The sequence below is a fragment of the Juglans microcarpa x Juglans regia genome, chromosome 7S (assembly GCF_004785595.1).
Source record: "Juglans microcarpa x Juglans regia isolate MS1-56 chromosome 7S, Jm3101_v1.0, whole genome shotgun sequence".
Classification (NCBI taxonomy): domain Eukaryota; kingdom Viridiplantae; phylum Streptophyta; class Magnoliopsida; order Fagales; family Juglandaceae; genus Juglans; species Juglans microcarpa x Juglans regia.
Genome location: NC_054607.1, coordinates 6973899 through 6997071, shown reverse-complemented (window position 1 = coordinate 6997071; position 23173 = coordinate 6973899). Strand labels below are relative to the sequence as shown.

The following is a 23173-nucleotide window of genomic DNA, read 5'->3' as shown; positions in this document are numbered from 1 at the left end:
GGTCTGCATCCCTCAATATGTTCTCAATCTTGTTCATACTAGCAAATAGGTCGTGCGACCATCGAGCACAGCTGTAAAAGAAAAAATGGAAGCACCACACCAAATCTCTCCAAGAGAAGACTAGCATAGCAACATCCCTAAAAGTGTCTCGCTATACCCCGACTCATTTGGTCACATCAGACTAAGCATCCCTAATCCCTCTTGAGTCTAGATGATTCAGAGCAATGCTCAATCTCCATAAAACATGATGTACTCACAGCTATATTGCAACTCCCAAGAAGCAACATAACTTGCCGACAATGAGTACACACCATTATCGATGTATTACCAAATAGTCTTCCCTTCGCGCTCATGTCATTTAGTTTCAGTCCAGTCGCTTTCCCAGCAATGCCTCTTTAGACCGCATCATTCATGGCCATAGATAACATGCCAAAGTAGCAGACACTAAAACATCAACCTCGTGACATAGTCAAAGGTCTCTTAAGGGCATAAATAAATTAAAGTCATCAATTATAACCTACAGGACTCACACAGTGAGGAAGCAAGGAACCATTCACTCACCTCTACTGTTGGTCGTAAAAGCACATGTAGTATGAAATACATGTTACGATGGAGTTCTCTTTCAAAAGAAAGAGCGTATATCTATTCTCAATTCACCGTACAGATCTTAGTCTAGTTACTATCTCAGTTCCTAACCCGAGTCTCTCCATTTGCTCACTATCCAAAGCGCCAAAGAGGGTCTCGCATCTGGCTAAACCACAGGCTACATGGATTGTGGGTAATCATGCACGGTCTTTAGACCTCATCTTAGCTCCCATTAAGACGACATATCTTTTGTGTCTTCCAACTTATCCATCTCCGGACAAGTACCGAATAACACATTGTCTCATCTTTGCTCACTACCTCTTTGTAGCACCAAAGGTGATCGCTCGTGTGAGTGAACCGATCTAAGCCCGTCAATATACATTTTTCACCATAACTCCTAAATTTATGGTGATTGTGTGTGCTTACCAAAGAATGCTTCCAATCACGCCACATGATCATAGAACACATCAGTATCATGTGTACGACGAGCAATACCATGAGGTACAGAGAAATCACATGGTCAACAACAAATTATTAAATCACAACTCTCAAGTGGTGTTTAATGACCATTTCTCTCCATACGCGTTCTAATGTGTAGTAACTTTCCAAAACATGCTCCTACCAAGAGACTCATCTTTTACATGTAAAAATCATTTGCACAACCATGAAGTCAGCGATGACTCATCACGAATCTCATTTAGGTCAGACTCACAATATAAGCCGTAGATTCTAGTCAGCAAGTCTAACTGCGATTTTTAAGAATCTACAAGGTGACCACAAATGTTATTCAGCAAACTTAATTTACGACTTCAAGGTTTCATATAAATCTCTTGCACTCAACAAAAACATGTGAGATAACCATTATTTATTTTTCATTAAGGGTAAAGCGATTATGGCCTTTGCCCCAAAGATAATCATAATAGTCTAGTCATTACTTTTAACGAAAATCGCATCATAAACTCACTTAACCAAGTAAGCCATATTTACCCTCTAACAAAAGCTAAACCTCTAACTCTCATGAGCAAACCATAATGGAAACACAAAACAGTATAGGCAAAACGAGATTCTTTAGTATTTTTCATCTCATTAATTGTCTTTAGATTTTGAACAAGAGCTCCTAGAAACTATTTTTCTTATAAACAATCTCACAAGACATGAAGCCTGAGCTACTTTTCACAAACCCATGTCCATTACCTCGTAGTATGAAAAACCTCTTATTAGGCGACAATTAATTATCTAAGATAACTAATTCACAATATCTCTTTGGATGACACTTTTTTAATATTGTCAACAACGTTTAAAGAACCCCCATTTTATTCAATAGGTTGTTTAGTAAAAAACAACGACTAGGTACATTGGGTATCTTTGAATAGATGGTTTGTTTAGGCCACATGTAAATAGTACCATCAGCATTCATTCGCTTTCTTTACCAAAAAAGTACTAGTAACAATCATGCGCTCAAAGTACTTCATGCCTAAACAGTACAAAAGCCAACCATCTAATTCTCCTATGAGAATCAGCTATTTAACACCTTCAAGAAAAGTTTTCAATAAATATGCGATCAATAGCTATTTAAATGCAACTCAATTAGTGTCAAGAGATGGATCTATACCTCTATTAACTCCACTTTTCCTTTATCAATTAGATCAACAACCCTAGGTTGGATCATATAAGTGAAACGAATCTAAGATTCTATGTTGGGATTCCTACTATGTGAATTCAATACCTTTAGCAGAGCCATATTATAAATATTATCTTCTAGTCTCTAAACGAAGAGAGAATATTAATATAAAGCTACCACGCTATTTATGAGGATCCTTATATTCTATAACTTTTGGGAGTCACTATCACTAATGGTACACCTTAACTCAAAGGTATACTCCTACTAGTTGTTGAATTACTCCCACTATTTTCGACGATCTTATATAAAAAGAATTTTGAAAATATTAAGGTTAATGTAATGTTGAATAAAATGTGATGAAAAACGCTTTCCAAAAATAAGTGTTACAAAAATCCACAATTCCCCACCCTCGCCGAAAATACGAGTAATTTTCTTGACTCAACCAAAAATTGATCAAGCTTAGATCCTCTCGATAGAATTCACGTTTGCACAAAATAGTCATTCAGCCTTTCTCAAAAGCGAATGAACTCGATCTAAGGACAACAAATCAGAATTAAGGCTGCAACCCCATATTACATCAACCCAAGTGTGATGTAACAACTGTTTTGCGCCATAATTCATTTATAACACCATTCTTAGCAAGTCAATGAACTGCGAGATAATTGTTCTGATCATATAACTCATACGATTGCGATTTCAAAAAAATTTTAACTGAAAAATATATTTTCATTAAAGAAAATTTTGGATCGCATTTATATGATGAAACAACATATTTATTATCAAAGTCCTTAGTGTGCATGTATAGGAACTTTCACATAGCAAATGCTCATATTGCCTTTTCTCTTTGACTCTACTAAATCAAGGAGAAGGATCTCATTAGCGAGAAAATTTTCAATTTCTCAAGCTTCACACCCATCATCCTATGCCTCCATGGCATATTTTAGTACATCATTTCCCCACCTGAGAAATAATACTACTGAGTCAATGAGTGGCCATCTAACTTCTAAACCTCTAGAAATTCTCACTAACACCACTACTTTCAATAAGTCTTAAATCAAATTAGGTATAGACTTCACTAATATCACATTAAAAAGCGCTAATAAAAACATCGTTTTATGCAACAAGTGCAGTATGTGACGTTTTAGCTACTAACTAGCGATATTTCCTTATTTCTTGCATACTCAATATTTTTCATATTCTCCAATCCACTATAGTTGAGAAAAAAAAAACTTTGCAAGAAATTTTCTTAGCCTAAAACCTATCTTGCATCAGTGCAACCACGAGCAAAATTTTTAGTTTAGGTTTAGATAAGTTATACCTAATTATTCAGACTTTTGCCACAGTTGCCATGCAAACCTCCAAGGTGCTTAGTATTACTCTCAAGGGGTGCTCCAAAGTTTATATATCTGTAAGAACCTATTTATTCTCGCTAGAGAGAAATAAAACTTGAGCAAGATTACCAGTGCTAACACCACATAAAGGGCACTGATAAAATTTTTAAAAAATGAATGTGCCAATCAAGAATGTCCTCAACACGCTTGCACACTCAGATTTTAATATCCTTACTCGCCAGACATACTAGCAAGTTTTTAGAGAGTATGTTCTTATCTATGAGTAATCTATGTTGCTTTAAGATTATAACGCTCAATCTCAAAATATAGGAGCAATTAATCTTTACGTTACAAAAACAATGCGCAATTTCTACTATTACCCACAAGATTCTTAAAGACAAAATAGTGATTTAACTCTATATGATAGTTGATCCCATCAACTTCTATAAAAATTGTAGTGCATGCGTCCCATGCGCACTTTTAATTTTATTCTAGACATTTTAGAGGTTTCATAATAATGATGGTCTAAAACTATCTGACACTCAAAATAATTTTCATTCGTTTCCAACTACTGCTCATGGAGGAAATTAATATGACAACTAAGTCGCATACATAATCTCTAGGCTTTATTCTTGGTTATCTCAAAGTTACTAAACTATGCGTATCTTATTGCACACACATCTATGAAATTTGCCGCGTTAATCTAAGTTAGAACAAAAATAATTAATACACGTTGCAAGATCGAAAAATTCGCTGAGCTTCCTAATCATCTCTTGCGCCTCAATGTCTAATTATTAATTTCTAACTTAATTTTCGCGCAAATTTATATCGTATAGGAGATTAATTCCAAATGAATCTCAATCATACTTCCACTAGGATAAGTAATCTACCGAGTTAGTCTCATACAAAAAAAAAAAATTCTTCTCAGATCGAAAAAATTAATTTGAGCCAATCAGAAGCATGGACTAATCAAACTCGAGCTACTTAATCCTCTAATTTATCACATTCTAAAAAACTGAAGACAATTCTTAAAAATAGTCTAATAATACAAGTGATAAAATAAGCTCGTACAATTACATGTAATCACAATACATGTACAAAAAATAATCAGCACATTTCATTCAAATAATTATTATTCACAAAAAATAATAATCTAGGCAATTTATAACGTAAAATAAAATGCCAAACAAATGTGACAAAAATAATATCATGGCAAGCATGTATTTAATAACCATAATCACATGTAAAAATATTTCAAAAAAAATTTATGCCACAGATCTTAGACAGCCAGTGGGCCGCACCCTATTGGGCACCCAACTATTGCATGGATCTCTGCCTACTGGGCTCACGGCACTAGCACCCTTAAAAAAAGATATGGGTTGGAGTTTTAAAAAAATGTTTACAAAACAATATGCTACCCCAAAAAATAATTTTAAAACAAGCCCAAGCCACCAAGCCTGTCCATCACAAAACAAAGAACACTTCATCTTTCCTTGTTTAAAAGCACTGTTCATTGTCTTCTTCACTCAGCCAATGGTTATAGTACATGTAACGTAAAAAAAACTTGAAACAACAACTTGTAACCGCTGCCTTTTGCAGTGGGTGGGATTAACCAAAACTCCGAAGGTCCTCCAAGCCATGGCAGCACTGCCCCCATTCAGTGGGTTGCACTGTGTACAGCGCTACACCATAGCAGCATCACACAGCTGTGTGCGATGCGCTGTGCAGGCTGCGCCATGGGCGACTTCCCAAAGCTGCAGTGCTCGTCGCCACCCCATCAGCCAGCACACGGGGCTCTGCCCTCCATGGCAGACACTCTGCGGGGCTCTTGACTTCCTCCGCTGCTGACTGGTGCGCGCGACACCTGGTGATCGTCGCACCTGGTGCGCGCGGCTCCTGGTGGGCATAGCACCTGGTGCTCGCCGCCACCGCCCTTTAGTGCCCAACGCACTGCAGCCTACAACAATGTTACTTGCTGCAGGGCCCGGTGCGCTGCTGCTTAGCTCAGTACAGGGTGCACCGTTGCACCTGCGTTGCCTGTCCGTGCAACATTATGGGAAACGTAGCACCCAACCGGTGCTTGTCGTGCAGCACCAAAAACAATGGAGGTTCTGTGCTCTGTGCGCGGCAGCACTTGCAGCACCACCATGGTACGCATTGCTCTGCACGCAGCAGATGATAGTGCCTCCGTCAAGGCTTGCGCAGCTCAACATGTAGCAGAGGCGGCCATGCATGCCGTTTTTTCCGCTGCACCACCACAGTGGGCACAACACGTTGCGGGCTCACGAGTATGCACCATCGCAGCGAGGTGTACCAACCCCGTTTGGTCTGCGGCATCATCACATGGTGCCGCAGCACCTCAGATGGACGCCGCTGCCCTCTCTGGCAAGCGCACAACACCAAAGTGCTCCAATCACCTATGGTTTGCACTGTGTAGGTGGTATCTCACGGCAGCCTTAGTTACAGGAAGAAAAAAAAAATTCCATCGTGCGGGAAAATATTTCCGTAAGAGAAATCACAATACGCACATCAAATACAAATCGGGAACAACTGATCGGTCTCTGATACCAATATTAGAAATGCTAGATCAGAATGCACAGCGGAAGCGATATTACATCTCACAGGAAATATCTTGGATCTAGTGTGGTTGTTCCACAGATTCTTTAGCATCGTTGTTCATCCACGATCTTCAAATCGATGGTGGAGTGTGCTACGTAATAATACCAGAGCAACACTCACAGGTTCCACAGCCTAGATGCCGTTGACTAGAGAGAACCATTTGAGAGAGAGAGCTTGTTTTTCTTAAGTGTATCACCTAAAGAGGAGGAGATAGTCTCTCCAGTGTAACCCCAAGGGCCAGCCATCAAGCCTCATGAAATGGCTTAAGAGCTACTTCATAACCCCCAATAGGAGGTGAAGGGGTGCCCACTATGGGTGCCCCTTTCTTACAATTTGGATTCAGGTCAATTTCGAGTCGAGTAAAATTCGATGAGAAGAGTTAATCTAAGAGCATTCTCATTGACTTCGTTAAATTCATCTTTAAAATTTAGTCAATATCACACTTTTTTACATTTATTTATTTCATTTAAATTCAACCCTCACATTGGATTATCCATTCACTCTCTATATAATAATAAAATATTATTAATTTAATAATTTTTTATTTAATTTATTTTTATCACATTTTGTATCCCTACCAATTAAATTTTAATAATAATTATATTGTAATTAAATTAATATTAAAAAAAATCATATTTTCAAAAGTCATTTAATGCTAATAACAAAAAAATTTGATTAAACTCATTTAAAACTCTATCTAAATTTCTTAATTACAAACCAAATAGTATTTTTGCTTGGAGTGAGAAATTAATATTTTAATGTTTATTTAGAGTGAGAAATTAGTATTTTAATATTTGGTGAATCAATTGTGGTTATCCATATTTGGCCAACCACTGTAGTAAAAGTCTAAATTATTTTAGATTTACCTAATTCAATGTGTAATGTTTTTTACATAAATTATGCAAATTTTAGCCAACCTCCTCATTTGGCCAAGCTAATGAGGATACTCTAAGGGTGAAGACCAACATAGTCGAGTCATTCAGGACTTGATTCGGACTTTGTCGGAGTTCAAATATGAATTCTGACTCCAACTTTTGTAGGTTTTGATCTGACTCCGACTTGTGTTGTAGAGTTGGATTTGGATTTTTTAGTTTCATCTTTAATCCATTTTTTAAAAAGAATTTTTTGTGGGTTTTCAAATTTTAGTTTTCCCAAAAATTAAAAATTAAAACTAAATCATTCATTACTAATTTACTTTTATACTAATTATCTAATTTATTTTTATGCTAGACTTATACTATAATGTCTAATGACATTTTATCATACTATAATATTACATATTATTTTTAGTGTTTAATTACATGTTATTATACTATATAGTATTATATGTTATTAACTTATTATATTAGGTCTGGTTTGGATAATTAGTTGAGATGAGATAAGATAAGATGAAAATTGAATAAAATATTGTTAGAGTATTATTTTTTAATATTATTTTTGTTTTAAGATTTGGAAAAAATTGGATTATTTATTGTATTTTATTTGAAAGTTTGGAAAGGTTGTAATAATTAGATGTGATGAGTTTAGATGATTTCACTGTCCAAATAGACATTATTTTTACACCAGTGTGTAAATTATTTATATACTAGACTTATATTATAGTGTCTAATTATATGTTATTATATTATACTAGTGTCTAACTTATTTATAATTTATTTCTACACTAGTCTTATTTCTAGCGTTTAATTACATGTTATTATACTTTTATAAATTAGTATTGAGTTATTAACTTATTATACTAGACTTATTAGTTATTTCTATACCATTATCTAATTTATTTTCATACAAGACTTGTACTATAATGTCTAATTACATATTATTATACATTAGTATTACATGTTATTATACTAATGTCTAACATATTTCTAACTTAATCATATACTAGACTTTCTAGTATCTAATTACATGTTATTATACTTTAGTAAATTAGTATTTTGTGTTATTAGCTTATTATACTAGACTTATTTCAATATTACTGTCTTACTTATTTCTATATTTGATTATGTATGGTAGCAATACTATGATGTTTACATATACTAAACTATTATTAATTTATTTATACTATAGTATAAATAGATTATTTTATAATAATTAGTTCATACTAGTATATTATTGAATTTAACTATATAAGTTCTAGTTATATAACTATATAAATATACTAATATATATGATAAATATATAAATAAATACATATTTTTATAACATATGTACAATATCGAAGTCGGAGTCGGAGCATAAAGTTGGAGTTAGATCGGATTAGAGTTGGAGTCGCCTAGCGACACCTTCCACTGAAAAATTAAAAAAAAAAATCGACTACGACTTTGTTTTATTAGAGTCGGATTTGGAGTTGGATTTTTGAATTTTTGTTCAGTTTTAAGTTAAACGTATTAAACACCTCGACTCAAGTCCTACACGGTTATTTCATGGGTTGACCTGATACCATCAGTTTAGCTTATTTAAAAGTAAAAATAAATTTAGAAAATGAAAAAGATTTACAAATATTTGATCATTCATACTAATATATAATAAAACAAAGGCTTTCCCTTTTCTCTCTATACAGCTGCCCCTTCAAAAAACTCGGACCAAAGGAGGGGGTTGGAGCTTTGGCTCCTCCCTCCCTTCTCCCTTCCTCCCTCATCCCTCCTCCATTTTCTCTTTAATTTTTCTTTTATTTTTCTGTTTTTTTTTTGTACACAGTAGGGTGAAATACAAATCTATTGTTCTCCAGAGCTAGGTGACCACCACACGCCGCACCACAAGATTCTCAAGGCGTCGATCCTTTAGACAGACGAAGAATCTCATTGAACGGAGCAGCATGTGAGCCACACGCGGCTTTTCTAGGACCAGGGCCATCAGTTTCTTCAGACCTGACGTTCTATTGTACTTTCAGGGTGGCACGTGTCCCTCACGTGCCACCACAATCTCGGTGTCTGTATTTTTGTTTTTCTCTGAGGTTGAAAATGTGGATCTTCAACTTTTCAAGCTGTAATTCGCTATTTTCCCATGTATCTTTTACGTTTTCTATTATTTCTTTTGTTTTAGATTAAAAAAAAAACACAGTCTCTTGGATTTTTATTCATAGAGTGTGTCATCTACTCTGTCTTATACAGAGTGTGGGGTTGTTTAATTATGTCTTAAAACAAAACGTGGGGTTTGTTAAATCTGTCTTAGGATAGAGTGTTGTCTCTTAGATGGTTTGTCTGTAAAGAGTTACAGCAATGAACTAAATCATATCAGTTACAAAGATATATGTGTATAGGAGAGCCTTAAAAGCAGTAGTTGGCTAGTATTATGTATGCTTTAGGTTAAAGTTGTAATGTCCCGTTATGAATGAAATGAGTTTGTTCTACCTTAAAAAAAAACCTATATTTTTCAATTTAAAATTGAATTTATAGGAAAACATATGTGGTGGGTCACGGGTTGACCCATTTAACATACGATCCGATTGACCCAAATAACTTGAAATGACCCAAATGGCCGTTTTATTTTTTTGTAATTGTATCAATCAAGTCAACCCATGAACCTAATATGAACGGATTATTAATTAGGTCAAATTCAGGTCAATCCGAACTTTCACTAAATTTATACTCATTCTAAAGATTTCCTCTAACTTTCATTAAATTTATATATTATTACATCTGTCAATATTTTTAATGTTATCTCATATATTAATATACTTGCAATATCTTTCCATTATCAAAATGAAGAAATAACCCAAACAGAAATTTAAAAAGAAAATGAGACCTTATTTTAACATCGGACATTTTACATTCAAATACAAATTTGCTTAGCTATCATGAATCGTGATTCATGAGTGCTCTTAGAAGGCACATTAATCACAAAACTACAACACAATTGTTCAAATAAAAGCTTTTGTTTTGAGGACTGTAATAAAGTAGGGGGCACTCTTACTGGGTGTGCCCCTACCACTCCCCTTATTGGGATGCCAAGCATAATGCCTAGCATTAATCCAGGCATTATGCCTGGAGTTATGGCCGTAGTGTTGGCTAGCCTTTACGCCTAGCATTACTCCAAGGGTTATGCTTGGAGTTATGGTCATAACGTTGACCAACGGTTACGATGCGAGGACTGAGTGAAAATACTTGGGCTGTGGGCATATGGGAGATATAATCTTGGCATTTGGGAGTCTCTTTGTTCTGTGAGTGAAAATACTTAGGTTGTGGGCATATTGAGTGTGTCTCTAGATTTATCTACGCAGCACACTTACACACCGGGTGAAATAAAATCAAAGGTTTGAACACTAGATTCACTTGTGGAACAACTACACAGATTATCCTTGAGGTATTTTTTCCACTGTGTATATTTACATAAACTCTAACATTTGATCAGAGCAATCGTTAGTTGTTCCCAGTGATATATGTCTCTGTTTTTTTTCTTGTCCATGTAATACTGATATTTTTTTTCTTACATGTGAATCTGATCATAAGAATATATAATGTGATGAGCCTTTGTTTATAAAACATATTTGGGACTGTTAGAAATGCCATGATCTCTTACTGTAAGGTTTTATTCATCTTCATTTACATGAACATCGTGCCATTGTTGGATGTATTTGACAGTATGATTTTTTTTTATGCATTCATTTGTTGATTTGTATATATATTGTATTGTATTTTTTTTAGAATATTATATATGTTGTATTCATCATGCGCTGCACCGTGATGATATGCACGGTGTTGGTGCTCACCAGGTGCCGCATGCACCATGGTGGTGCGCACTGCGCGGCTGCTGCTTGCATCGCGTAGTGCTAAGTGCACCGTGTGGTGTTGCGCGCACCGTGTTGGGCAACACCCATCGTGTGGGGCAGTGCGCATCGCAGTGGTGCAGCGTCCACCATGAGCACAACCTACCGCAGTTGCTACACGTCATGACGTTTAGAGCACGCCGGCGAGTACTCTTCCATCCCAGAGTGACTCTGTGAACCAGTTGCTCACTATAGCGGCAGCAAGTGGTTATTGAGGTTGAAGACTTTTTTTTTTTACTATTTAAACTTATTTGGGTTATTGTTGTGTTTTATTATGTTGGTTTTTTTAAAAAGGGTTGGGTTTGGGCTTATTTTTCAACCCAGCTTGAGAATTTTTTTAAAGCAAGGCATAAGCTTGAAGTTTTTTTTGGGCTTATAATCTATTTTCTGGTCTAACCTGTGAGCTTTATTGTGTTAAAATGTAAAAAGTGTTTTTCATGTGTTTTGAACCCATGAGATCCAACGAGTAGGCACACCACTAGGCTTCTACTTATACCCAACAAGAGGGTGTAGACTATAAGTAAACATTTTCTCCAGTAGTAATGTTTGCCTCAATTCACTTGATTCTAACCATTGTAGCACATTTGAATTTGGAACTCTATCAGATAGATGTTAAGACGATCTTTCTCAATAAAGAATTAGATGAAGAGATCTATATGGATCAACCCACGGGTTTTGTGATCAAAGGTCAAGAGCACAAAGTGTGCAAGCTCAAATGATCTATATATGACCTAAAGTAATCATCTAGATAATGATATCTCAGATTCCATCGAGCTATTCTCTTAAATGAATTTACGATTATCGCAAAAGACCACTGTTTACAGACTATTTTAGATCACATTAGCATCCAAATGTAACCTAATAATATGATTGCAGAATTTAAAACATGGTTCATCCCAAAACTCTATGTCAAGAGTTTATTCCAACATCTCTAAAGGGAGGTTTGGATGCAAAAAGTCTCTCAATCTATCTCATCTAATCATTATAACTTTCTCAAATTTTCATACAAAATACAATAAACAATTCAACTTTTTCAAATTTCAAAACAAAAATAATATTAGAAAAATGATATTTTAACAAAATTTTATTTAATTTTTAACTTTCATCTCATCTCAACTCAACACACTATCCAAACCTCCGCTAACTCTTGTCATTGAACTCTTTGTTTAGGATTTTAGGCCATGCAATTACTGAATGAAAAATGATAGGGATCCCGTTCATTTATCCCATTCCATTTTTCTTTTCTTAGTTTTTTTTATATAGTGATTAAGAAAATATTGTTTAACAATATTCTGATTTTTTTTAAAAATATTTAAAAGTGTTAAAAAAATGATGTGAAAAAAATATTTTCTTAATCACTATCATTATTTAAAAAATATTTTTTTAATCACTATCATCATTTTTTACACATTATTTTTTTAACACTTAAATATTTTTTAAAAAAGAAAAAAATTTACAATATTATTAAACAATATTTTTTTAATCATTACATAAAAAAATTAAGAAATAATAAAAATTAGAACGGATGCTTGAATGGAACCCCTTTCCTTATTTAGAGAATTAGGTCTACAGCTAACTTTTTTTGAAGATTTATTGTATGCTTTTAACCAATGAGTGATGATATACGTATAATCTTTTTTATGATTATATTTTAAAATAAAAATATTTATATAAAGTGATGTTATTTTTTATAAAAATAACCCTCCTTTAAAATATTGTTATACCAAAAATTGTAGAAAATTCTGTAATTCTATGATTTTCCTTAACCAATAGGCAATATCCGCTCCCTTGACCCGATTCACTTCCTAAAAAGCAGGTTGTAGGGAATCTAAAAGAAGCTGACGCAACACTCACAGTCACAGAGATACTTTCCTTTTTTCTTTTGGAAGGCTGAGCAAAAACCAAACATCCATCCATCTTCTTTCCTTCGGAATTTCTATACATCGGTCGGCTGACGCTTGGTCAATTACACCTGATCTTTAGGAAAATATGTGAAATATTTTAGATATTATTTTCTATAAATACATAAAAATAAAGAAACCCGAAAAAAGATTAATTTTTTTTTAAATATTACGAACTGTCAGTGTATTTAATCGCCCTTGCATTCTGAACAAAACCCTAAAAGGGTTCTTGTAAAAAACAAAAAAAAGAGAATCGATCGCCGCCGGATTGATCTTACCCGCCAGTGCTCTCCAGCACTCGTTTACCTGTGATCTTGCAGGAAATCTACACAACTTAACGCTTTTTTCCCTGACTTCAGCAGTTTTCTTGTGTTTCTATCTGTTGTGGGATATATGGTGTTACGTGAAAACATATTAAGAATTTTGTTATCTTTGACAAATTTATGGAATTGATTCGGGGAGCTTCTAACTTGATGTTTGGATTATGTTTGCGTGGTCCGGTGGTGAAAACTTTGGGCTTTGAATTAGGTTTGAAGGGATAATTATGAAGTTGTAAATAGACTGTTTAGGGAGCTTTGGTGTTTAAAGTTTTGATTTTGGGGTTGTTTTAGGGTATAGGGTTAGGTCTTTATACGTGGGTAATGTTCAGTTTGAGTTATTATTAAGAGGGGATGATCAATTTTAGGATTTGAGTATGTTGAGTGAATTGGGAAGGAGACCGATGCTTGGAGGTAACGAAGGATCGTTTGGGGATGAGTTCGAGAAGGAGATAGGACTGTTGCTCCGAGAGCAGCGTAGTCGGCAAGATGCTGATGATCTCGAACGTGAGCTTAATATGTATAGAAGTGGGTCTGCTCCTCCAACTGTGGAGGGTTCATTGAGTGCCGTTGGCGGGTTGTTTGGCGGTGGTGGTGGTGCCGGCGCCAGTGGTGGAGGCGGTAGCACCTTTTCGGATTTTTCTGGAAGTAAGAACGGAAATGGGTTTGCGTCTGAGGAGGAGCTTAGGTCCGATCCATCTTATCTTTCCTACTACTACTCGAATGTAAACCTCAATCCTCGACTTCCGCCTCCTTTGCTCTCGAAGGAGGATTGGAGGTTTGCACAAAGATTGAAAGGGGGAGTTCGGTGCTGGATGGGATTGGAGACAGGAGGAAGGTGAACAGGGCCGACGATGGTGGCAGTAGGTCATTGTTTTCGATGCCCCCGGGGTTTAGCACGAGGAAACAAGAAACTAAGCTTGAGTCAGACCAAGGACATGGCTCTGCAGAGTGGGGTGGTGATGGACTGATTGGTTTGCCGAGTTTAGGACTCGGGAGCAAACAAAAGAGCCTAGCTGAAATCTTTCAGGTGACCTGCTGTTTTGCCTGTATTCATCTTTCTAACTGTGTCATTTTTAGTGAAATCCTTGTTTTTGTGAAGTATTTGTTTGACTGTACTATGAGTTTCAAAGTCTTTTCCCCCTTGTGCTATATGCTGCGGCATTTAGTGTTTTTCTTAAAGATTTTCTTTTAGATGAACATATTGCATAACTTTGAAGTAAATTATTTATGTGATTCAAAATATAGCTTGTTGAACTGTATCCATTTTTTTGGGGGAGGGGGACGCCGGATGTGTGTCACTCATTTTGGTTATCTGTTGATATTTTTGTACATTTAATAATTTCTAAATTTTACCTATATCATAGTTATGCGTCTTGTACCTTCGCTGGAAATAAAAAATCAGTAGGATGTCTGGCAGAAATTGATGTCCTTAATTGAAAATAAAGTCATGCTAACTGGGAATGATAATTAGTCAATCATGTCATCTAAACCGAAGTCAGTTTTATAAAACCTAGTTTATTTCTTACTTACAAAAAAATAAATAAAACCTAGTTTATTTAGTCCATACTATCAAAACGCAAGTTAGAAGATAGGATTTAGGTTTTGCGTCATTGACAACCTCCTTTTCATTTGATTATACAAGAGTCTAGATGGCTACAAGCCTGATGTGTGAATTTTTCTTGTGTTTCTTCCTCTGATTATTTGTCGTTCTTTGAATTAAAACTTATTCAAGATAGCTATTAGCTAAGAGCTCTATGTTTCCATCTTGTGGGTCAATCATATAGTCATTTCATGTTACTTCACTTTTTTTTAATTGATGAATTACGTGCATCCAACACGTCTTGTACCCATGATCTCACAAATCCTCCATCCTGTTCTTGTGATTGGAGGAATTCCCACCACCATACTCTTATGAAGGGGAAGTGACATTTTGGGACAGCTCAGCTTCTTGCCATGTTAATTCTTGTTTCCCACACATGAATTTTTAAAATTTTCGAGGTTTGTGCTCATGCTATAAAGCATAGGCCAACATAGGTCATTGGCATTGCATAGGCTACATCTAACTGTACTTGAGGTCCTGATATCTGCAAAGCTCTTCATTTCAAATCTTTTACATGTGCAGGATGACTTAGGGCGTGCATCTCCTGTCAATGGGTTTCCATCTCGTCCAGCCAGCCGCAATGCTTTTGATGAGAATGTTGAAATGGTAGGATCCGCTGAAGCAGAGCTAGCTCATTTGCGCCGTGAGCTGAAAACCTCTGATGCTTTACGATCTGGGGCAAATGGATCATCTGCTGTCCAAAACATGGGCGCTCCTTCATATACTTATGCAGCTGCTCTAGGTGCTTCCCTGTCAAGAAGTGGAACTCCAGATCCCCAACTCGTTGCTAGGGCTCCTAGCCCTTGCCTTACTCCTATTGGAGGAGGCAGGGCTGGCCCATCTGAAAAGAGAGGCATTACTAGTCCAAACTCATATAATGGTGTCTCATCTAGCATCAATGATTCGGCAGATCTGGTAGTTGCTTTGTCTGGCATGAATTTGTCAACTAATGGTAAGCTAGATGATGAAACTCGCTTGCCATCACAGATTGAACAGGACATCAACAAACAACAAAATTATCTATTCAGTCTACAAGGTAGTCAGAATCATAGCAAGCAACATTCATACTTAAATAAATCGGAATCGGGGCATTTGCATATGCATTCTGATCCTCAATCAGCGAAAGTGTTGTATTCTGACTCGGTTAAGGGCACTGGGGCTGGGTCAGAGCTGAACAACTCTCCCTCTGATAGGCAAGTGGAACTGCAAAATTCTGCTCTTTCGTCTGGTAATTCATACTTAAGAGGATCTACTAATGGTGGAGGCGGGTTCCATGCTCAGTATCAGCATATAGATGCCACAAATTCGTCATTTGCTAACTATGATTTAAGTGGTTACAGTGTAAATCCACCTCTGGCATCCATGATGGCTAGCCAAGTTGGAACTGGTAACCTGTCACCCTTCTATGAAAATGTTGCTGCAGCATCTGCTATTGCTGCTCCTGGGATGGACTCGAGAGTTATTGCAGGAGGTTTGCTTTCTGGAGCTGCTGCTTCTGAAGCACATAATCATGGTAGAATGGGTAGCCAAATGCCCGGGAGTGCTTTTCAGGCATCATTTGTGGATCCAATGTATCTTCAGTACTTTAGGACATCTGAGTATGCAGCACAGCTTGCTGCTCTTAATGATCCTTCTATGGATAGGAATTACTTAGGTAACTCATACATGAATTTACATGAGCTCCAGAAAGCTTCTCTTGGGGCTCTTCTATCCCAGCAGAAGTCTCAGTATGGTCTTCCATTGGGCAGCAAGTCTGGTGGTTCTAATAATCATGGTTATTATGGGAATCCTGCATTTGGTGTTGGCATGTCTTATCCTGGAAGTCCAATGGCAGGTTCTGTTATTCCTAGCTCTCCAGTTGGACCTGGTAGTCCTATGAGGTACAATGAGCTGAACATGCGTTTTCCTACTGGCACGAGGAACTTAGCAGGGGCGTCATGGGACCCTGGCACCTGGATGCTGGATTTAACATGGATGAAAGCTTTGCATCTTCACTACTAGAAGAATTTAAGAGCAATAAAACTAAGTCTTTTGAACTTTCTGAAATTTCTCGTCATGTTGTTGAATTTAGGTATACACTGTTTATTGATTTGCTTGTCCTATATTGTTTCTCTACCTTCTGTTGATTTCTGTGGTTTTACATCTTTTGTGAGCAGCGCGGATCAGTATGGGAGCCGATTTATTCAACAGAAACTTGAAACAGCAACAACAGAAGAGAAAACCATGGTTTATCAGGAAATCATGCCCCAAGCTCTTGCTTTAATGACTGATGTGTTTGGTAATTATGTTGTTCAGAAGGTAACCCACATTCTTTTTTTCCCCCTCAAAAAATCATTGGTTTATTTTTCTAATAGTTTTCAGTGGATTTTATTTAACACTTGGTAGTTGAATACAGTTTTTCGAGCATGGACTTCCATCCCAGAGAAGGGAATTGGCTAACAAGCTTTTTGGTCATGTGCTGACACTTAGCCTTCAAATGTATGGTTGTCGAGTAATCCAGAAGGTATCAATAATTTTGTGGGTTGGCAGATGTTACTCTTTCTGCCCGAAAGTTTTCATATATGGATCCCTATCATCAATGTTCTGCAGTCACAGCACTAACACTTTCATTCATCTTTTTTGGTTTGACTGATCAATCATTGTTCTGGCAGCTTGTGTATATTCATTTTTTCTAGTAGTATTTTTCTTTGGACTCTGCATTTTTGGACAATTTAAGAGTTTAGATCTCTGAAATTATGGTATAATTCTATTGTTGATCAAGCATGAAAATATTTATTTTGGAAAAAATACGGAGTTTTTCCTTTAAAAGGAAGAAGCTTCCATCCTATCTATAGATGTCACTGGTGTAGACATCATTTTCTCTTCAGCAAAGCTATTTGCAATCCCTGGAACACACCACTGACATGGCCATGTCAGCTCTAAAAAGACCAAATTTAATTTTTTTTTACATCCATTTCTAATTTTCTGACCCTTCCTCTACTATTCCCGTTCCACTTAATTTTCAGACAATCCTTAAACTCGGTGTCATGCGTCCCTTTGGTCATCAAGAAAAGAAGATTTCTCTGCTATTTCTGTACATTTCCTGGATTTAAAAGAATATTTAATGTTTTGCTATAGCTGCACATTTTTTTATAGGTAAAAAGTATAATTTTATTGAAACACAACAAAAGGTGTTTCCCAAGTTCACAGGAAGATATACAAGAAAACACCTAATTACAGTCTGGGAACTAGAAAATGAACTATAGCTGCACATTTCACACCAATACACATTTGGTCACCAAGAAAATGTAGGAAAAGAAATTTTCCTCTGCTACTTGCCGCATAGTTCTTTGGTTTAGATGAATTTTTAATCCTCTGCTATTTGCTGCACATTTCTTCAGTTTATATGAATGTTTAATGCTCTGATATTGCTGGACATTTCACAACAATGCTCAGTTTGGTCACCAAGAAAATGTAGGAAAAGAAAATGTCACTCCATAATGCCAGATTCTGCATTAGCATGAAAAAAAAAAAAATCTCAACTCCATTGCCTCTAACGCATCTACTAACCTCAGTTTAGGCTCATTCTTCAATTTAAGGCTCATTCCTACTTATCAAAAAAAAAAAAAAAGTTAAGGCTCATTCTTCAATTTTTGAAACATCATTTTTCTTTAACTTTTTCCAAAGTTTCTGAGCAACTAAACAGATTTTTCAAAAACAGACGGAAAAGAAGAAAGATTGACATAAGAAGACCAAGCTCTTGGCTGAGAGAAATGGTGATAGTTATAGAAGGATACCTTCATTGTTGGTCTCTCCTGATGCAAACAGATGTCTTTGAAGATTAATTTCTGAAACAAGGGAATGAAAACGTTCAGTGCAAAATTTTCATTCCAGATAAAGTGGGAATTTTGTCATTTCTCTCTACTCAGTTTTTCTTTTTAATGGCTGACGTGGCTGGTGTTGATGACCTGCCACATTATCAGTGTGCCCCAAGGCTTACGTACCGGGGCTTGAACCTAGCAAAACTCTTGTCTCTATATTGTTCCATCACTTTCATCATCATGCTATACTATGTAGGAGAAGCTAGTTGATAACTACTATATGAATTGCTCTTCATCTGATTTTCTTGAAGTGCTTCCCAAAATTGTGTGATAATCCGAGTGCTTTTACGGAAGATTCTGGCAGTCATATGCTTTGTTCAACTGTCAGGCAATAGAAGTTGTTGATCTGGACCAGAAGATCAAAATGGTTGAAGAGCTTGATGGTAATGTCATGCGCTGTGTACGTGATCAGAATGGGAACCATGTCATCCAGAAATGTATTGAATGTGTTCCTGAAGATGAAATTCACTTTATTGTCTCAACATTTTTTGACCAAGTTGTCACCCTTTCCACACATCCGTATGGCTGTCGGGTGATACAGGTTTAGAAATTCTTACTGTTAATTTTGATTATTTCATTTGAACTTGTGATGGATGACCCATGGGTTCTATGACAATGTCTTTCATATTGCAGAGAGTACTAGAACACTGCAATGACCCAACAACTCAAAGTAAAGTTATGGATGAGATTTTAGGAGCTGTTAGCATGTTAGCACAAGATCAGTATGGCAATTACGTTGTTCAGGTTCACAATATTTTCTGACTACTATTTGCTTGGACTCGATACATTTGGCAGTCATTGTTACGGGAGTGATGTAAATTACCATATCATGCTCTATGTTATATTTGGACGAGTGCCTGTTAAATTTGCTGCTGTACTTATTGGCACCATCCTAACTACTCTTAAGTCCTTTGGGCGTGTTATTTCCATCTGTTTTACCTTCCAGCCTCCCATTCCATTACTTATTCTTCTTTTCTTAGCAATTAAAGTTTCTCCTGAAGATTCTGTTGGCACTGCTGCTTTTCTATCTTCACAGTTCTTTTATTGCAGAACTTTCATAGTTTGCGATTCTTTTCCCATCTTCTTCCACTTAAAATTGTTAATTGGATTTACTTATAAAAAATGTTAGTTGGATTTGAATTATATCTTCTATGGGATGTTTATCTAGTCATGTCTCAGATGCCAGCTCGTCTTGTTTCATTTCACGATAGACAGTCTGAAGTTCTCCTTTTATAATGCTCTGCTTTGAAGATCCAGCTGTTTTTCTAAATTTTGGACCTTCCAAATATGTTTAATTTATACCATCTATTTTATTTTTCATGGATAATTCATTGATCTCTTGTATTGTTTTTTCAAATAGCATGTGCTGGAGCATGGAAAGCCTCACGAGCGTTCTGCTATTATTAAAGAATTAGCTGGGAATATAGTTCAAATGAGTCAGCAGAAGTTTGCCTCCAATGTTGTGGAGAAGTGTTTAACTTTTGGTGGTCCTAGTGAACGCTTGCTACTAGTGAATGAGATGCTTGGTTCTACTGATGAAAATGAGCCGCTTCAGGTTTGCCCTCGCTCCTGGCCTTTAAAGTACAGATTTCTGGATTCTACTGTATCTTTTATGTGTCACGTGATTAAAAACTTTTTACGAAACTTGAGGATCTTTCCGGCCCGTGAGTTTTGGAGTCTCTTAGACTCACACAGGACATCGGGTATACACTAGAGAATTATCATGTCCTCATATCAAGCTGGTGTATCAAGATTTTTAAACTCGATTTTGTGTTCTCTACTAAATAGATTGTACCATTGGTTGACTTGAACTTATAAAAAAAACCATTGTTGACTTGACCATTGTGATGAGCAATTTATGGTATTTCCTTAGATAATTGTGTGTTTATAATAACATTTCAGCATCTTGGGCTTTGGGTCTGCAAGTGATTCTGTTGATAAAATAGTTTCTTCAGTTAGCTATCAGCATTTGTTTGAGAAGATGAAAATTTCAGTTACTGATGCTTCCATGGTATCTTTGTTGTGCTCTTTTGCTTGCCATCTTATCATTTTGTCCTCTGTTATTTTTGTTTATTATCCAGGCAATGATGAAAGATCAGTTTGCAAACTATGTTGTACAAAAAGTGCTGGAGACTTGTGACGACCAGCAGCGTGAGCTGATCCTCTCACGGATTAAAGTTCATTTGAGTGCGTTGAAAAAATACACTTACGGAAAGCACATTGTTGCACGAGTAGAGAAACTTGTTGCTGCTGGGGGTATTCTTTCTTCCTTTGTTATTTTTTGCTTCACATTCGAGTTTGGGTTTCTATTTACATTGTTCAACTTTTCAACTTCAGGGAAGAAGAAAGTTTAAGCTTTGTATTACTTTTCATCCAAAAAAATGATAAAAGCTGCCAAGTGGCAGCCTGATAATAGTTCTGGTGATAATGCATTTTTATAACCTATCAAAAGAGATCTAGTTGCACCATTTTGGATGTACTAGTTGCACCATTCTGGATATACTTTGATTACTTTGTTGATATAGGGAATCTTTTTTTTTTAGTACGTCCTGAAATCTATAACCTGGTGCATTTCATGAATCAAATAATTGAAAACCTTCAAGCATTTAAACTTTTTATATTTTGAACCACCAAAAAAATTTGATAATATACAATATCGTTATGAACCAATTGTTAACTTTAGTTACTTTTCATAAAAGACATGACTTATATGCATGTAAAATGAAGTTAGCATAAAAGACACAGGTCTGCTACAGCAAATGACAACGATCTCTTGATGCCATCTAGTCACTGCTTATGAAACACAGTACAAATGTTTCTGTATATGCAGCATGGGTTTCATATTGCTTTTATCTTCTAGTCATTTACTTATTTTCTTCTTTTTTTTTTTTAAAAAAAAAAAAAAAGAAAGAATAGTTGATTGATCATATGAAATCTTCCATTTGAGAATAGCTTGGTAACTTTTCACTTAAATTGCTTGCAGAAAGGAGGATCGCCGCTCAGTCTCCACACCCTGCTTAGGCAGCGTAGGGAAAAAGTTCTGTACAGCTAACTGAGGATAGTGTGAGCTTCCTCCTCTCTTTCATCCCATGTCTAGGCTATGACTCTTACCTGTCTGTTGAGACAGGTACGAGCTTATCGGAAATAAAGTTGTTGCTTGTGTTGGAAAACTGTACATTGTGTAGTTTAAGGTTTATATACATAGAATCAAGCAAACCGAGGTTCAGGTGTTGAATGCACCTGATGCGCCTGCACAGGAGATAAAAATGACTATACGAGTCTTTTTAAGGGTGTAAAAATTATGAATGTCGAGGTAGTTTTTCACGTTAAACGCGACTGTACAAATGTTGCCATGTGGAGAGCAGTTTATGTTTAGCGAGGCCAGAGATATTCAATGTATGGTTATTGACGTTTTTCCCCGACACTAAAAGTACAATTTTCTTATGCAGCAAGTATCTCTTGTTCTCCATTTGTCTATCTTTTGATGTTGATATTAGTTCATGTCTTTTATCATTGTTATTCCATATGCTCTTCCCTAGAACAGGCTTATTAAGTGAACTTGCTAAGAACAATGTGTTCTTGGTTTCATTCCTAGTACGTGAATGAGTAGGTTCTTGTATGAGCAACCGGTGAATGCACTCGTGGTGATCTTGGGGAGTCGAGTGGAGGACTTGGTGGTATCTTACATCGCATCACTTGAAACTACCTCCAGAGCCTGTCAATGGGCTGTGAATTATCCTTCTTGTAACATGAGAAAAGATATTTACAATCGGAAATTGTATAACCATCGTGTAATCGTTTTGAAAAAAGTAAATAAAACTTAAGATTCACATGAAAAAAATTAGTTTTTTAATAGTAAATTTCACTCTTTTTAAAGATGATTACGTGATGTTTACGTACTTCTAAAATTATATTTGCAAGAAATATTAATCCTACCGATAATAAAGTGCTAGTTTTCAAGTTAAACAAGCTAGGAAGGCTTTTTTAACTTACCATTGCTCTGTTCTTTTCACAAGAATGATGCCATAATTCATAATGCATGGTATGGGAAGGGCTGATGCAAAGTTGGAAATGAAGAAAAGGATAGTGCAAGTGAAAGCAGAACAATAGAGGTGATTTGGGGTTCAGAGTCGGCAACAATGGTGGTGGTAGTGGTGAGTGAATGAACGAGAGTGTGAATGGCATTCAGTTGAGTTCATTTTAGCCAATTTTCCATCGATTTTGTTCTCGAGTCAATTAAAATCTTACCTGTCCGACAGACAGAAAATATACAATGGCAGATGGCGTTTAACAGACCTAATTTTGTGAGCATATAAAAAATATTGCAGCCCAATGTATGGATTTCCTCACGACAGTTGTTATTGCAAAGCCATTGAAGAGAACGTATGCTGAGGATACCAAAGGGCAAGAAATCAATGGTTTATTGTCAGATCTCACACTCGTGCTGCCTTTCCCTGCAGAGAGATAAGATGTGCTGCATCACAGCTCTAGATGCAGGAACATGCAAAAACTGTCATGGATCAACCAATCTCTTCTTGCATTTAAGTTGTACATGAAAATGAAGATGCTGG

At 36.2% G+C, this 23173-nt stretch overlaps 1 protein-coding gene across 1 annotated transcript; it reads left to right on the top strand.

Annotated features, from left to right (window-relative positions):
- Positions 1-12839: 12839 nt before the first annotated feature.
- On the top strand, positions 12840-22079 carry LOC121240600 (pumilio homolog 2-like). Its single transcript, XM_041138079.1, is given in 11 exon segments — positions 12840-13937; positions 13940-14169; positions 15265-16663; positions 16666-16813; positions 16899-17040; positions 17138-17245; positions 18931-19143; positions 19236-19346; positions 19963-20157; positions 20684-20858; positions 21586-22079. Coding segments are annotated over 11 exon segments (3180 nt in total). The 5' UTR covers positions 12840-13516; the 3' UTR covers positions 21624-22079.
- The last annotated feature ends 1094 nt before the right edge of the window (positions 22080-23173 follow it).